Source organism: Plutella xylostella, chromosome 3 (genome assembly GCF_932276165.1).
Source record: "Plutella xylostella chromosome 3, ilPluXylo3.1, whole genome shotgun sequence".
NCBI classification, from domain to species: domain Eukaryota; kingdom Metazoa; phylum Arthropoda; class Insecta; order Lepidoptera; family Plutellidae; genus Plutella; species Plutella xylostella.
The window spans coordinates 1,735,917-1,753,203 of NC_063983.1; the positions used below are offsets into that span (position 1 = coordinate 1,735,917).

A 17,287-nucleotide genomic window follows, 5' to 3' on the forward strand; every position below is an offset into this window, starting at 1 on the left:
TTTTTCTGTCCGTATACTGGCAAAGCAAGACTGCAATAAAATTTATGTCGATATAAGCTTAAAGTTCCTTTGTGCAACTCTCTCTTAAAACAAAGGATGGATATACAGTATATTAAAGTTAGATCTCATGGTAGACGGTTGGCTTAATAGCACATCATGAAATCCATTCTTTCTCAACACAAATAACTCCTGCTGGTGTCCTTGATGGTAGTTCATGGATTTATTAGAAATCAATTAATGATTACGAAAAGTTTGCAATTTATTCAGTACACGGAATGTGATCTAAGGGCACGCTCCGATTTATAGCTCCAATGTATTTATGGCTCAGACCTAAATTACGCTTTAGTTAAGTAATTGTATCACTCAAAACAATAGGTAGTTGCATAGTTAACATAAATTCAGTAGCTCATCATCATCATCACGACCCATTACGTCCCCACTGCTGGGGCACGGGTCTCCTTCCAATGAAGGAAGGGTTTAGGCCTAGTCCACCACGCTGGCCAAGTGCGGGTTGGTGGACCCCAACACAAGCAAGCTTATGCTGAGAGAGTTGTCGGGTAAGTAATTCAGTAGCACTAATCTCAAATGTTAATCTGTTCCTGCCGCGAGCAATGGCCGACACGATTTGGAATTTTAGCAATTTTCCGCATGAGTTTAAAGTTAGTTTGAAAGGGTTTTAAATAGACTTAAATTGCAGGCTATTCTGGGCATGACTCGCGCGGAAGTGAAAAGTGAATTGACCTTGAAGGTCTTGAATGGATTTAGAATGTCCATGGGAATGCCTACTATATTTTTAAACTAGAAAAAGGCGAAAAAAATTCGATAAAAGAGCTACTTAATTACCTAATTGACAGTCAAGTCAGTATACCAGGAGGGTGATTCGTGTCACAAAAAACCCCGTCGCTTTCATCTCGTTTTCAGATTTTTACGAACGAGGTGTCAAATTGCGATTCACATGGCACTAAAACCCAAGCTACATAGTAAGATCGTTTTGAGTTCGCAAAATGAATGAACGGAATGGAGAATGACGCGATTCATGTCATTTTTGTTGAACTTTTTGATATCGCTTATCTGTCATATTTTGACGTTTATGCGATTTTAAACTTTCGAAGAAAAGGGTGAAATTGTTAGATCGTTTTCAGAAAAAATACTGCAAAAAACTGTGAAATTGACCTTGTACGCATCTCTCCAAGATCTTCAAGCCATTTTTCAGCCGGACAGCCGTCCCTACGAGATACGTTTCCATCTTTACCAAATTCGTAATTTTCCTTTATAGTAAGCTTGTATTAGTGATATTTATTTGATTGGTGTGGGTTTTGGCCTGAGGCCCTCGCAGAATGAGGAAGAATAATTTAACCGAAAGCATACACATTCCCTCAGTGTGCAAATTGTTAATGAATTAAACACATTGTAATGCATGTATATTTTATTTATTGATAGAACTAATAAATTCTATGAATTATCACAAATACTAAAAAATATAGGTAGTAATTAGGTCCCTTTACCACTTAATAAAGCTACAGATAATGGCAATCAAAGATTAAAGTCTTATTATTTTTCTCATATTCTCTCCTATAGGTTGGCTGGTACAAAATGCTTTTAGCCTTTTGTATAATTATTAATACTTATGTATGTATACAATATTTTGTTAACAATTATTAAACTATTATTGTATATAGGAACTTAGGTAATCAGTAATCACAGGTGCTCCTCTGTTTGAATTGACGCATGAAGAAGAGGAAGAAGAGAGGCGTGAGGCCATTGAAGGCCAGGCGAATGCGCAGGGACGGGATCCTCCCGCGCAGCAGCCGCAGCAGCGCCGCGCGGACCGCGCGCTCCACGCCGGTCGCGAAGCCAGAGCTTCACTGGTCGCGCAACTGCGTCGCCGCTAAAATCTGTGGATATTCAATTTATAGTTAAAACAAATACCTACAAAAATATGTTGTTATTCCGATATAAATTATGTTTATGTATTATACCTTACCTTTACTTTAAGTCTGGTCTTGATTGTTCCTTTCATTAGCCTAGAAAAGACAAAATGAAAAGTTCAGTATGATATTGTTCTAAAAAATTACAGACAGACACTAACAAAACTACACTGTAACATAAATATTCAACACCAGTTTTCCTAACACATTATTGGGGCAACAATGAAGTTAAATTCTATTCTATTATTTAGCCAAACATTTAGGAATAACCTACCTTTTTCCATATGAGGAGCCCCTGCTCAAGAAGCCTCTCATTGACTGCAGCCTGTCTGTTCATTGCTTCAGCTATCATTGTGAGGGCTGAAGCCGTGGCCCTCTCACAACGCAGTTGCTCCTTCTGCAACTCAAGCACATCGGCTGCTGCTTGTGTTCATCTCGTTCATGATTCTAAAACAATTCAAACAGAAATTGGATACATCGTAAATTACAATACCTTCTTAACTACAACCGGTAACATTTATATTTAAAAAAAAATAGGTTAATACATTGATACTTACATGTCTCAGTCGTATTTCTCTAAGTTAGTTAAACATCCTTTCTTCTTATTTTCCAAAAAACTACGTTGACACGAAAATGAGCAAAGAAAATCAATGTTTGTTATGTTTGTTTTTATGTAGAAAACATGGCGGCTGTCAAAAGTGCCACAGGTTATGAATTTCTTCAACGTTGAATTAAAAAGCCGTTTCTTGATACTTGCTATCGACACTAATTCCAACAAAATATATTGTAGGAACAAAATTATTTAAAACAATTAGTGGTAGTATTTATAATTTTTGCATGGCAATTAAAAAAAATATAGTTTCATTCATTTCACTCAAGCCATCCAAATACGAACTAGCGATATGAAAACGAGATCAAAGTATGTGTGCTATGAATCGCGTTTTTAAACATTGCGGATTTCATCTCGTAACTCGTTCGTATCGCTTTACAAATATTTCGGTTGAGATGTGAATCGCGCCCCAGGATGGTGATTCGTGTCACAAAAAACCCCGTCGCTTTCATCTCGTTTTCAGATTTTTACGAACGAGTTGTCAAATTGCGATTCACATGGCACTAAAACCCAAGCTACATAGTAAGATCGTTTCGAGATCGCAAAATGAATGAACGAATGGAGAATGACGCGATTCATGTCATTTTTGTTGAATTTTTTGATATCGCTTATCCGTCATATTTTGACGTTTATGCGATTTTAAACTTTCGAAGAAAAGGGTGAAATTGTTAGATCGTTTTCAGAAAAATACTGCAAAAAACTGTGAAATTGACCTTGTACGCATCTCTCCAAGATCTTCAAGCCATTTTTCAGCCGGACAGCCGTCCCTACGAGATACGTTTCCATCTTTACCGAATTCGTAATTTTCCTTTATAGTAAGCTTGTATTAGTGATATTTATTTGATTGGTGTGGGTTTTGGCCTGAGGCCCTCGCAGAATGAGGAAGAATATTTTAACCGAAAGCATACACATTCCCTCAGTGTGCAAATTGTAAGTTAATGAATTAAACACATTGTAATGCATGTATATTTTATTTATTGATAGAACTAATAAATTCTATGAATTATCACAAATACTAAAAAAATATAGGTAGTAATTAGGTCCCTTTACCACTTAATAAAGCTACAGATAATGGCAATCAAAGATTAAAGAATTATTATTTTTCTCATATTCTCTCCTATAGGTTGGCTGGTACAAAATGCTTTTAGCCTTTTGTATAAGTAATTATTAATACTTATATATACAATATTTTGTTAACAATTATTAAACTATTATTGTATATAGGAACTTAGGTAATCAGTAATCACAGCTCCTCTGTTTGAATTGACGCATGAAGAAGAGGAAGAAGAGAGGCGTGAGGTCATTGAAGGCCAGGCGCATGCGCAGGGACGGGATCCTCCCGCGCAGCAGCCGCAGCAGCGCCGCGCGGACCGCGCGCTCCACGCCGGTCGCGGAGCCAGAGCTTCACTGGTCGCGCAACTGCGTCGCCGCTAAAATCTGTGGATTTTCAATTTATAGTTAAAACATATACCTACAAAAATATTTTGTACTTATTCCGATATAAATTATGTATACGTATTATTTTACTTTAAGTTTGGTCTTGATTGTTCCTTTCATTAGCCTAGAAAAGACAAAATGAAAAGTTCAGTATGATATTGTTCTAAAAAATTACAGACAGATACTAAACAAAACTACGCTGTAACATAAATATTCAACACCAGTTTTCCTAAGACATTATTGGGGTAACAATGAAGTTAAATTCTATTCTATTATTTAGCCAAACATTTAGGAATAACCTACCTTTTCCATATGAGGAACCCCTCCTCAAGAAGCCTCTCATTGACTGCAGCCTGTCTGTTCATTACTTCAGCTAATCAGCTATCATTGTGAGGGCTGAAGCCGTGGCCCTCTCACAACGCAGTTGCTCCTTCTGCTACTCAAGCACATCGGCTGCTGCTTGTGTTTCTAAAACAATTCAAAACAGAAATTGGATACATCGTAAATTACAATACCTTCTTGACTACAACCGGTAACATTTATATTTTTAAAAAAATAGGTTATTACATTGATACTTACATGTCTCAGTCGTATTTCTCTAAGTAAGTTAAACTTCCTTTCTTCTTATTTTCCAAAAAAACTACGTTGACATGAAAATGAGCAAAGAAAATCAATGTTTTTATGGAGAAAACATGGCGGCTGTCAAAAGTGCCACAGGTTATGAATTTCTTCAACGTTGAATTAAAAAGCTGTTTCTTGATACTTGCTATCGACACTAATTCCAACAAAATATATTGTAGGAACAAAATTATTTAAAACAATTAGTGGTAGTATTTATAATTTTTGCATGGCAATTAAAAAAAATATAGTTTCATTCATTTCACTCAAGCCATCCAAATACGAACTAGCGATATGAAAACGAGATCAAACTATGTGTGCTATGAATCGCGTTTTTAAACATTGCGGATTTCATCTCGTAACTCGTTCGTATCGCTTTACAAATATTTCGGTTGAGATGTGAATCGCGCCCCAAGGATGCATGTATGGAGTCTTCTCGAGTGACTCCCCTTGTGGCGCACCCTGGGCACTCAGCAACTGACGCTAATCTGACTGGTCAATGCTTTCAGGACGGAGTAAACTCTAATAAAATATCTCGTGATTGTTACTGAAATTCTAAGAAGAAGTCACATAGCTACACGTAACTTCGCTTGTCTCCAGTTTAATCAAGCAGCACAATATTATAGATTCGGTAACTATAGCTTCATTCGGTAACTTTAGTAGGTAATTAGTAGGTGTACTTATTATACGCAACCGTGCGGTCACCCACAGTGTCGTTTTTCCGCATCAAATAACATTGTTTACGTACCTATCTTATTCAATGCTTGCTAAGTACAATATTTTACTAAATATATTTATGAACAATTTACCTACTTTGATTCGCTGTTTTACAATGAATGGTATCACCATGCTTTAATACCTCCTTCTTTTTATTTCTGAGTGTATTTTGGAAGTCCTTTGTGGTCGTTATTTGGCGGAATCTGCATAATTCATCATTGAAACGGTGGAAACCTTGTAGAAACACATAAAATGTCCTTGTTTGTGGTTCTTTGTTATTTTATTCATATCCAAGTTGAAAATTTATAGTATACATCAATAAAATAAATTATATCTTCTGATTTTTTACAAACTTAATAAGACCCGAGACCTTCAAATAATATAAAATGAGCCATGATTGGATGAAGATTTTGCAATATGTTAAGTACTCTCTTATATTAGGGTAAATTACCCATCACCATTATTTATTTAATACATACATAATTATAAACTTAAATGTATTATTAGAATAATACCATTGTATTGACATTTTAATCGCAAGTCGTGATTGAATTAGACGCACCAAGCGATTGATCTAACGAAATCCATTCTCTAATGCATTGAACTTTCAATAAAGGAAGGTCATTTTGTTTTTGTTAAGTTGGCCATAAGTATTTAGTGGTTGCAAAGTGGGTCTGATGAGTAGGTTACACATCATAATTATCATTAGCTTTTTCAATGAAAAATGCAAAATACATACATTATATCTCGTTTCAGCTAGAATGATTCCTGTGACGTTTTGGAGACGTTTTGGGTTTTGCGGTTTTGGAGATAAATTCCCATAGTGAAATTCTATACATTTTGTCTATAGACTTATTGTATGAGTGGTATCCAATGAAATGTAATTAATCCACACTGATTTCGCAATAGCATCACATCATCACGACGAGATCACGACCCATTACGTCCCCACTGATGGGGCACGGGTCCCCTTTCAATGAAGAAAGGGTTTTAGGCCTAGTCCACCACGATGGCCTAGTGCGGGTTGGTGGACCCCAACACAAGCAAGCTTGTGCTGAGAGAGTTGTCGGGTAAGTGGGCAACCCGTTTTCACATAAGTATTTGTGCGTAAATCGGAAAATTGTACGCTGTCACAGGGATCATCTTAGCTTGAACAAGGTATAGGTGAATCTAATACTAGTACCATGAGACCTAAGTTCTACAGAGCGTTTTTAAGAAAAATAGTTTTTCTTTAATTAATTAAATAAAATTCATAATGAATTTTCAAAATTACATGTATTTTTTTATTCACATCTTGACTGCAAGAGACGCTTTCTGTATTTTTATTGCTAGTCTTAACTCCTTCTTTTAATTATTAACAGAATATGTACTTATAATATATGTTTCCCTAAATTACCAATAGCTATTTGTCATGGTGATAATCCACATCCTTGACCAAAGTTTTTTTTTGTTTTGGAGTGCAAATTTTGTGGCATTGGTGCTTTGTTCTGCAATGAGGTCACAATGTTTCATTGTTGGTGTGCTACTATTGTTTGCCCCTAAATTGACCACCTCCTGTTTAAACGCTAACCTTTATAGGTAGGTACTTTTTGTTTATTTATTTATTTATTTATTAATGAAGCATGGAAAACCAACAGCATGGAATTATAGATCTAGGAATAGTTAAATTAATAGTAACAAACATGCCAGTTAAAGGTTTTCACATATAGAAACCTTATACTTCACTAAAAATTTACGATTAGCATCACAGTGAGCTAACAAATTTATTAATAATGTGGTCCTTAATTGAGTTATAACTACTATAAAATAGATCAACACCGGTATTGCTACATAGACGGTTGTATGTTTCGGCAGCTCTAATCACAAAAGTGTTATGTCTATAATTGCTATAGGTACCGTGACCTGTGATCGGTACGTACCATGACCGATCATAATTTTGGTAAAACGATATAAAACAATATAGGTACCAAATACATACGACTCAATCGTTTGTACACCGTCTTGCTAAAATTTCACTAATCGCCAAACAGTTATTTCGATTCTGAACAATACATTAAATTATTGTAACCTATATGGAAAGTTGATATAGGCAAAGTATAAACATTTTCAAGCGTTAACCTCCTTTAAAATAAAAAAAATAAATTACCTAAGTACTTGTGGAAATAAATACCAAAGTGTTTGAAAGATCCTGCGGATCGTAAACTAACTTACGCTTCACGGTACGGTTGCATTCGATTACGATTGAATACTTACTTCGCGCTCGTGAGCGTAAACGAACAACGATAAAGTATTGAAACTATTGAATGTGTGTGATGTGTTGTGTGTGACTAGTGACTACCGCACCCAATACATCTCATTACGCATGTCTCATTTTATATTAGTCACTTCCATTAAATGTATAGGCATAGCTAGTGTCCCACATTTCCTCTGCTTCATGTCTGATTGTTTCGAGATGAATCATGTATGCTACTTCCATGGTCTGTTATTGTAGTAAATTGACTACTTGATACTTTATTTACCTACTCTCTGATTTCAATTCCAGTTACCTTCCAATAAAATACCCTACAAAAATCATACATGGAATCTTTAGGTACCAACGCTTTAACTAATTAGAGCGGTCTTTCATCATTTCACACTAGTCCAACAGTGATATATGAAAGAAAGAAAGATATTTACTTCCACATGGCACTTTTCCACCAGATACGAGCCATACTACGTTGCTAATTGCTATGGATATGGATGCATTTGAACCCACCATTAACGGATTTCCTTCACATCATCACAGCAATTATGTAGCTGGGCCTCTAGTACGGGATTTGCAATTTTTGAAAACTGAAAAATTTACGTTTTTTCCTGTCATCTGCATACATTATCTGTCAAAAGTTTCATTATAGTTTCCGGTAGAGGCACCACTTAGTATGCGAGAAAACGTAAACTTTTATAGTTTTCGCCAAACTATCATACCTGTACTAGACCCCCTGAATAGTATTACCTCTGGTGAAAAGAGACCTTTAAGATACCACCAAAGATGTGTCAATAATGACGGCTGTCATGGTTCCAGGTGCGTCGCTGGCAGCAGTGGGACCAGAAGGTGAGCCAGGGCGAGGAGCAGCGCCGCCTGAAGACCTCCAAGAAGCAGGTGCAGTTCCTGAAGGGAGAGGACGGGGAACCCTGGGTGAGTCCACAGCACTGCTGATAAACTTAAAGAACTGAACATCTACACTCACGGGTAATGTAACAGATCCACTTACAAAATGTCGGAACCAACACCAAATGACAATTTTTTTTAACATTTAATTTAGAATGTTATTAAAATATTTATGTTTTTGGTTTGTAATATTCTGATGCGCTGATAGATGTAACTACTTAAATATTGCAGACGGCGTCATTAGGCTACCTTTTTACATAACATGGTGATTTTCTCGCTGGAACTTTTTCATTGCCCGTCCTAAATGTATAATAGTCAAACTCCATTCAATCCTTCTTTTCTTTGTACTTATCTTTATCCACACTGTGAACGTAGGTATAGTTCTATTTCCATAGCTTTGTTTCTGTGATTTCTTATTTATGGCCAAGTTTTATAAGCAGCTGCAGTAACTGTAGTCATAACTATGACATGTCCGTTGTTTTCATTCTTTCTTTGTAGTTTATCACTTCCAAAGAATTTCCATTGTTAACTCTTGCTTTAGCATACGTTTTATATAACGTTGTTATTAAAACTAAAACGCAGATCGACCTACTTACCATTTGTATCAATGTCATGAATGTCATGATCAAATTCAGTAGATAAAGATATGTACCTACCTATGTAGTGTTTATACACTATAGTAGTTAAGATTGATAGTATGTGTCCTATGTCAGTGCCATAAAGATCAAATTGGTCTGCTCATATGTGGCCTCTAAATAATTATCCGTAGCTTGATGAGCATAGCTGAGTCAATATTGAACTCGCTACCTACATTTTCAAGGAAGTGACTGTAAATACTTAATTCAATTAATTATTACTTATTTTCTATGTATCCGTTTGAATTATGTACTTAGTTAACCGTTTAACAGTTCTAAATATAGCATTGCCTGTTTCCTTATTTGATTTTATATTAGAACCGTGTGATTGTGCTTTCAGTTATTACTTTTGTTTATTTATGTAAACAGTTTACAAGAAACACTGTTTATGGACTGACGGTTACAATATTGCATTGATGTTTTTTGTAGTCTATTTATACCTTACCTGCATCACATAGTTAAGCAACGTAATAGTTTACAGTAATAAAATCGTTTAAAATTACTTATTACCCAATTACATAAATTTTATTTAAGATTACTTTCTACGTCTGATAGTACGCTACGTACGATAGTGGCTTCGAATCCCTGATGAAACCAATATGTATTTATAAAATAACCTTTAACTGATCACCATTTCCACTATCGTAATCAACTACGGTATCAAATCGATGAAAAACATTACCTTTAAAGCTGCATCTTATCTCACTCCCGACGCATCATCCGTCACAGTCACCAATCTCATTTCCCACTTCCAACACTCAACCTCTTCCCCCACCATTCCAGGTGTGGGTGATGGGCGAGCACCCGGACGACAAGTCGATCGAGACGCTGCTGGCCGAGGAGGCGAAGAGGAAGGCCGTGGAGCAGGCGAGGCATGAAGCCCACCAGCTGCGCAAGTCTGTGGAGAAGGAACTCACGCATCTGATAGATGATTATAAGCCGCTGGATAGCTTGGAGCAGGTCAGTTAAGGGTGCATTAGATATTAAGATGGTTAACTGTAAAATTAATACCGTTTCGGTACATGAGTCCTAATTACTTGGATAGCTTGGGGCAGGTGAGAAGGGGAAGGATTTGATGTTGATCGTAATGCCTTCGTGGGTCTAAAAGATGGGTCTGGAACCTTGTTGCGGACGTTACCATACTTACCATGTCTTGACCTACTTGTAAAATTATTTTGTTCAAGTTATGTTACGATGAATCATAAGCAATTAAACTGCACAGCTTATTTTACAAAGTAATATAAGTTGAGGTTTTCCCATAAACCAAAATTTTAAAATATATCTTTAAAACCAACAACAACAACATATACTTGTTCGTATACTTAGGTACTCAGGTTAAACTCTTACGTTATCTTGCAAAAATCCTTTATCTAATCTTGACAATCCTTCACAAGATAGCGCATGCAAATCTCGTTTCCCAAAAATATTGACACCAACAAAACATAACAATACGCAAATGAATATTTTCATTTTGGCATTTCAGAAGTTCGATTTGTCCCCGAAGAGTGTGGACTCGATAGAAGATACCCTGGAGATCTACTGCTCCGTGGACGAGCTCCGGCAGAGGATCCAGGCCCTGGAGCCTGAGGTGAAGCTCCCTGACAGCAGTCCCGACAGCCTCGATGACAAGAACGAATACCGGAATGAAAAGAATCTGAAGATGGAAGTCAATAAAAACACGCTCCACTTTAATTTTATTGAGGGGAAGCGGGACGCTTATCAGGTTTGTAGATTTTGTTGGTGACCTAAAAATTCTGTCCAAGGTTCGTAAGTGTAGCTCTGAAAATGATGTAGGTACTTACCAATTTGGAAGAGGGTCTTATATTCATTCATTCGAAATCAGTTGAGCTATTTTTATCGCTTAACGTTTATTTCTCAGAGAGTGTGCATCTGTGTGTACATGATTTGGAACAGTAGCTGGCCATAACGTACAGGCGGCCATGGCTGGGCTGGCGCCGGAGCCGGGGGGCGCGGAGAGCGCGGCCCGCGTACACCTCTCGGCGCTCGGGCGGGGGCAAGTGCGCGCGGCGCTGCGGGCCCTGCCTCCCAAGCGCTCCGTTGGCCCGGATGGAATACCGCCTTTTCTGTTGAAGGACTGTAGCCGAGTGTTCGAGGGACCTTTACTACACGTCTATAACTTGTGCCTAGAAAACTCGATTTTTCCCAATAGATGGAAAGTTACGCGTGTTACTCCTGTACCGAAAAGTAGTGGAGCTAAGTCCGTGAGTGATTTTAGGCCGGTCGCAACACTATCAACTTTTTCTAAGGTCTTTGAGTCTGCACTATTTAAAGAGTTTTATAATGAAGCACAAGCTCAGCTCTGTGACGAACAGCATGGATTTAGGGCTGGACGTAGCACCACTTCCAACCTCTTAAACTTTACATCTGGTATTAAACCTTTCGTTGATAACAGGATACAAGTTGATACGGCCTATTTTGATTTCCGGAAGGCATTTGATCTTGTAGATAACGATGTCCTACTAAGTAAATTAGCGGCAGTTGGATGTACTCCAAAGACTTTGCATTTCTTTGCTGATTATCTGAAGGATAGGAAACAGTTTGTCCAGTACGGAAACTACGTATCTGACCCTTATTCTACCCTCTCGGGGGTAAGTCAGGGTAGTAATTTAGGACCATTGCACTTCCTTATCATGATTAATGACCTACCAAAAGTGGTAAAGTTTTCTAAGTGTCTCCTTTTTGCAGATGATTTAAAATTATTTGCTCCAATCTCGGATGAGCAGGATGGTAATCATCTGCAGCAAGACATCAGTGCTGTTGAAAAATGGAGTCTGGACAATAAACTATCTTTTAATGTACAAAAATGTAATATAATATCCTTTTCCAGAAGTAAAAATATGGTTCTAAACCAGTATACACTGGGAGGTAGTCCGCTGTCTCGGGTGACATCGATCAGGGATCTAGGTGTGAAAATGTCAGACGACCTTACTTTCAAGGATCACATATTAGATGTTTGCACACAGGCCTTTAAAACTCTGGGTTTTATAATGAGAACAACGAGGAGATTTACTAATATCACTGCGATAAAAACATTGTACAACTCACTCGTGCGAAGTAAACTTGAATTTAATGCAGTGGTATGGAGCCCCAGTGAAGCTAAATATAAGGATATGATAGAGAAACTCCAAAACAAATTCATTCGATTTCTTTATATGAAACTTTACGGGGTTTATCCTGGCTATCCTCTCCTATATCCAACTTTGTTCATACTAGGTATGACAGGTTATAATAAATTGGAGGTAAGGAGAGATTTCACCATTGTCTGCTACTTATTTAAGGTATTAAGAGGAAAGGAATCGAATCCGGTAATATTGGAGCAGGTGGGACTGAGAGTTCCCAATAATTACTTGAGAAGTCGCAGCAACCGTACATTCGCAATTCCAAGCGGTAACAGTAACCTAATAAAGGATTCACCTATTACACGCGCATTATATACATTACACACAGACAGCCTCGATGACAAGAACGAATACCGGAATGAAAAGAATCTGAAGATGGAAGTCAATAAAAACACGCTCCACTTTAATTTTATTGAGGGGAAGCGGGACGCTTATCAGGTTTGTAGATTTTGTTGGTGACCTAAAAATTCTGTCCAAGGTTCGTAAGTGTAGCTCTGAAAATGATGTAGGTACTTACCAATTTGGAAGAGGGTCTTATATTCATTCATTCGAAATCAGTTGAGCTATTTTTATCGCTTAACGTTTATTTCTCAGAGAGTGTGCATCTGTGTGTACATGATTTGGAACAGTAGGTAGCCTTAACGTACAGGCGGCCATGGCTGGGCTGGCGCCGGAGCCGGGGGGCGCGGAGAGCGCGGCCCGCGTACACCTCTCGGCGCTCGGGCGGGGGCAAGTGCGCGCGGCGCTGCGGGCCCTGCCTCCCAAGCGCTCCGTTGGCCCGGATGGAATACCGCCTTTTCTGTTGAAGGACTGTAGCCGAGTGTTCGAGGGACCTTTACTACACGTCTATAACTTGTGCCTAGAAAACTCGATTTTTCCCAATAGATGGAAAGTTACGCGTGTTACTCCTGTACCGAAAAGTAGTGGAGCTAAGTCCGTGAGTGATTTTAGGCCGGTCGCAACACTATCAACTTTTTCTAAGGTCTTTGAGTCTGCACTATTTAAAGAGTTTTATAATGAAGCACAAGCTCAGCTCTGTGACGAACAGCATGGATTTAGGGCTGGACGTAGCACCACTTCCAACCTCTTAAACTTTACATCTGGTATTAAACCTTTCGTTGATAACAGGATACAAGTTGATACGGCCTATTTTGATTTCCGGAAGGCATTTGATCTTGTAGATAACGATGTCCTACTAAGTAAATTAGCGGCAGTTGGATGTACTCCAAAGACTTTGCATTTCTTTGCTGATTATCTGAAGGATAGGAAACAGTTTGTCCAGTACGGAAACTACGTATCTGACCCTTATTCTACCCTCTCGGGGGTAAGTCAGGGTAGTAATTTAGGACCATTGCACTTCCTTATCATGATTAATGACCTACCAAAAGTGGTAAAGTTTTCTAAGTGTCTCCTTTTTGCAGATGATTTAAAATTATTTGCTCCAATCTCGGATGAGCAGGATGGTAATCATCTGCAGCAAGACATCAGTGCTGTTGAAAAATGGAGTCTGGACAATAAACTATCTTTTAATGTACAAAAATGTAATATAATATCCTTTTCCAGAAGTAAAAATATGGTTCTAAACCAGTATACACTGGGAGGTAGTCCGCTGTCTCGGGTGACATCGATCAGGGATCTAGGTGTGAAAATGTCAGACGACCTTACTTTCAAGGATCACATATTAGATGTTTGCACACAGGCCTTTAAAACTCTGGGTTTTATAATGAGAACAACGAGGAGATTTACTAATATCACTGCGATAAAAACATTGTACAACTCACTCGTGCGAAGTAAACTTGAATTTAATGCAGTGGTATGGAGCCCCAGTGAAGCTAAATATAAGGATATGATAGAGAAACTCCAAAACAAATTCATTCGATTTCTTTATATGAAACTTTACGGGGTTTATCCTGGCTATCCTCTCCTATATCCAACTTTGTTCATACTAGGTATGACAGGTTATAATAAATTGGAGGTAAGGAGAGATTTCACCATTGTCTGCTACTTATTTAAGGTATTAAGAGGAAAGGAATCGAATCCGGTAATATTGGAGCAGGTGGGACTGAGAGTTCCCAATAATTACTTGAGAAGTCGCAGCAACCGTACATTCGCAATTCCAAGCGGTAACAGTAACCTAATAAAGGATTCACCTATTACACGCGCATTATATACATTACACACAGACAGCCTCGATGACAAGAACGAATACCGGAATGAAAAGAATCTGAAGATGGAAGTCAATAAAAACACGCTCCACTTTAATTTTATTGAGGGGAAGCGGGACGCTTATCAGGTTTGTAGATTTTGTTGGTGACCTAAAAATTCTGTCCAAGGTTCGTAAGTGTAGCTCTGAAAATGATGTAGGTACTTACCAATTTGGAAGAGGGTCTTATATTCATTCATTCGAAATCAGTTGAGCTATTTTTATCGCTTAACGTTTATTTCTCAGAGAGTGTGCATCTGTGTGTACATGATTTGGAACAGTAGGTAGCCTTAACGTACAGGCGGCCATGGCTGGGCTGGCGCCGGAGCCGGGGGGCGCGGAGAGCGCGGCCCGCGTACACCTCTCGGCGCTCGGGCGGGGGCAAGTGCGCGCGGCGCTGCGGGCCCTGCCTCCCAAGCGCTCCGTTGGCCCGGATGGAATACCGCCTTTTCTGTTGAAGGACTGTAGCCGAGTGTTCGAGGGACCTTTACTACACGTCTATAACTTGTGCCTAGAAAACTCGATTTTTCCCAATAGATGGAAAGTTACGCGTGTTACTCCTGTACCGAAAAGTAGTGGAGCTAAGTCCGTGAGTGATTTTAGGCCGGTCGCAACACTATCAACTTTTTCTAAGGTCTTTGAGTCTGCACTATTTAAAGAGTTTTATAATGAAGCACAAGCTCAGCTCTGTGACGAACAGCATGGATTTAGGGCTGGACGTAGCACCACTTCCAACCTCTTAAACTTTACATCTGGTATTAAACCTTTCGTTGATAACAGGATACAAGTTGATACGGCCTATTTTGATTTCCGGAAGGCATTTGATCTTGTAGATAACGATGTCCTACTAAGTAAATTAGCGGCAGTTGGATGTACTCCAAAGACTTTGCATTTCTTTGCTGATTATCTGAAGGATAGGAAACAGTTTGTCCAGTACGGAAACTACGTATCTGACCCTTATTCTACCCTCTCGGGGGTAAGTCAGGGTAGTAATTTAGGACCATTGCACTTCCTTATCATGATTAATGACCTACCAAAAGTGGTAAAGTTTTCTAAGTGTCTCCTTTTTGCAGATGATTTAAAATTATTTGCTCCAATCTCGGATGAGCAGGATGGTAATCATCTGCAGCAAGACATCAGTGCTGTTGAAAAATGGAGTCTGGACAATAAACTATCTTTTAATGTACAAAAATGTAATATAATATCCTTTTCCAGAAGTAAAAATATGGTTCTAAACCAGTATACACTGGGAGGTAGTCCGCTGTCTCGGGTGACATCGATCAGGGATCTAGGTGTGAAAATGTCAGACGACCTTACTTTCAAGGATCACATATTAGATGTTTGCACACAGGCCTTTAAAACTCTGGGTTTTATAATGAGAACAACGAGGAGATTTACTAATATCACTGCGATAAAAACATTGTACAACTCACTCGTGCGAAGTAAACTTGAATTTAATGCAGTGGTATGGAGCCCCAGTGAAGCTAAATATAAGGATATGATAGAGAAACTCCAAAACAAATTCATTCGATTTCTTTATATGAAACTTTACGGGGTTTATCCTGGCTATCCTCTCCTATATCCAACTTTGTTCATACTAGGTATGACAGGTTATAATAAATTGGAGGTAAGGAGAGATTTCACCATTGTCTGCTACTTATTTAAGGTATTAAGAGGAAAGGAATCGAATCCGGTAATATTGGAGCAGGTGGGACTGAGAGTTCCCAATAATTACTTGAGAAGTCGCAGCAACCGTACATTCGCAATTCCAAGCGGTAACAGTAACCTAATAAAGGATTCACCTATTACACGCGCATTATATACATTAAACAAAATTAATGACACGATTGATGTGTTCGCATGTTCACTGAATGAATTTTCAAGGGTGGCCTTGTATCAAATTAGTTATAGTCCTTTGTAAATAGTAAATAAGTTGTTTAAGTTGTATCTGTAGATATAATTTTAGTAAGTATCTTTATATTGGATTGTTACTTGTATTTAAATAGCTACTACACTGTCGCATTGGTGCCTCAACTGTAATGGTGGTGTATGTAAAGATAAAGATAAATAAATAAATAAATAAATAAATAAATAAATAAATAAATAAATAAATAAATAAACATAGTTAGATCAGATTCTATGATTTTGTTTACAACTAATGTATGAACTATATACCGATTTGTATCCCTAAATAAATAAATAAAATAGAGAGTACCCAAGCATCGGTGTTTTAAATGCAGTTACATTATGTGATGAGAGGACTGTCTCCTATTAAAGAATAGTTTTAGTTAGGCTGTATCATATTTCCCTCTACGACTCTACAAAGGTCGACATCAAAACTACTTACTCCCCAAAACACAAACCATTCTATTACACCTACCCCTAAAACACCTCCTTCAACCCCATATTCCAGGAGCTAGGCATCCCGTCAGGCGGCGACGGGGTCTCCCTCCGAGTAGCCGCGTGGGAGCGGCGCGTGGCGGCGGCGCGGGCGGGGGACATCCTGCGCGGGCTGCGGGCCAGGAGGGCCAGGACTCTGCGGGACGCGCAGCTGCACGAGCACGACGCTGATGTGGCTTGGAGGGAGCAGGGTGAGGGATTGATGGGTCTTAGATACGTTATCAGGCTATCAGCCATTTGGGACATTTGTCACTACTGTGCCATAGGTCTTGAAATTGCAAGAGGACCCTGTTCTTGGCCAACAAGTTGAAAGTCACGTTTGCCTGTTCGTAGTCTTTGCTTGTAAGTTTATAGAAGATGTTATGTTTTCGTTTTTTTACTGTGTGGTTCGATTTAGAATCTGGCAAGGATATAAGTACACTTGTCCAAAATTAATAATGCACAATGCAGA

General features: G+C 38.5%; 1 protein-coding gene and 1 long non-coding RNA gene across 4 annotated transcripts in view; one reads left to right on the forward strand and one right to left on the reverse strand.

Moving 5' to 3' along the window:
* LOC105386180 (SH2 domain-containing protein 4B) overlaps nucleotides 1–17,287 on the forward strand; it is a 42,629-nt gene that overhangs the window by 22,827 nt on the left and 2,515 nt on the right. For all 3 annotated transcript variants that reach the window (XM_048626141.1, XM_048626136.1, XM_048626139.1), the window contains 4 exons: nucleotides 8,372–8,485; nucleotides 9,877–10,053; nucleotides 10,577–10,816; nucleotides 16,850–17,027. In XM_048626141.1, coding sequence (XP_048482098.1) covers nucleotides 8,372–8,485; nucleotides 9,877–10,053; nucleotides 10,577–10,816; nucleotides 16,850–17,027 — 709 coding nt within the window. The remainder of the gene's footprint in view (nucleotides 1–8,371; nucleotides 8,486–9,876; nucleotides 10,054–10,576; nucleotides 10,817–16,849; nucleotides 17,028–17,287) is intronic.
* On the reverse strand, nucleotides 1,415–4,917 carry LOC125489671. Its single transcript, XR_007267155.1, has 6 exons — nucleotides 4,555–4,917; nucleotides 4,279–4,443; nucleotides 2,486–3,975; nucleotides 2,203–2,375; nucleotides 1,985–2,024; nucleotides 1,415–1,895 (listed from the first exon to the last, which is right to left on the reverse strand). It is a non-coding gene; the product is annotated as an uncharacterized LOC125489671 (long non-coding RNA).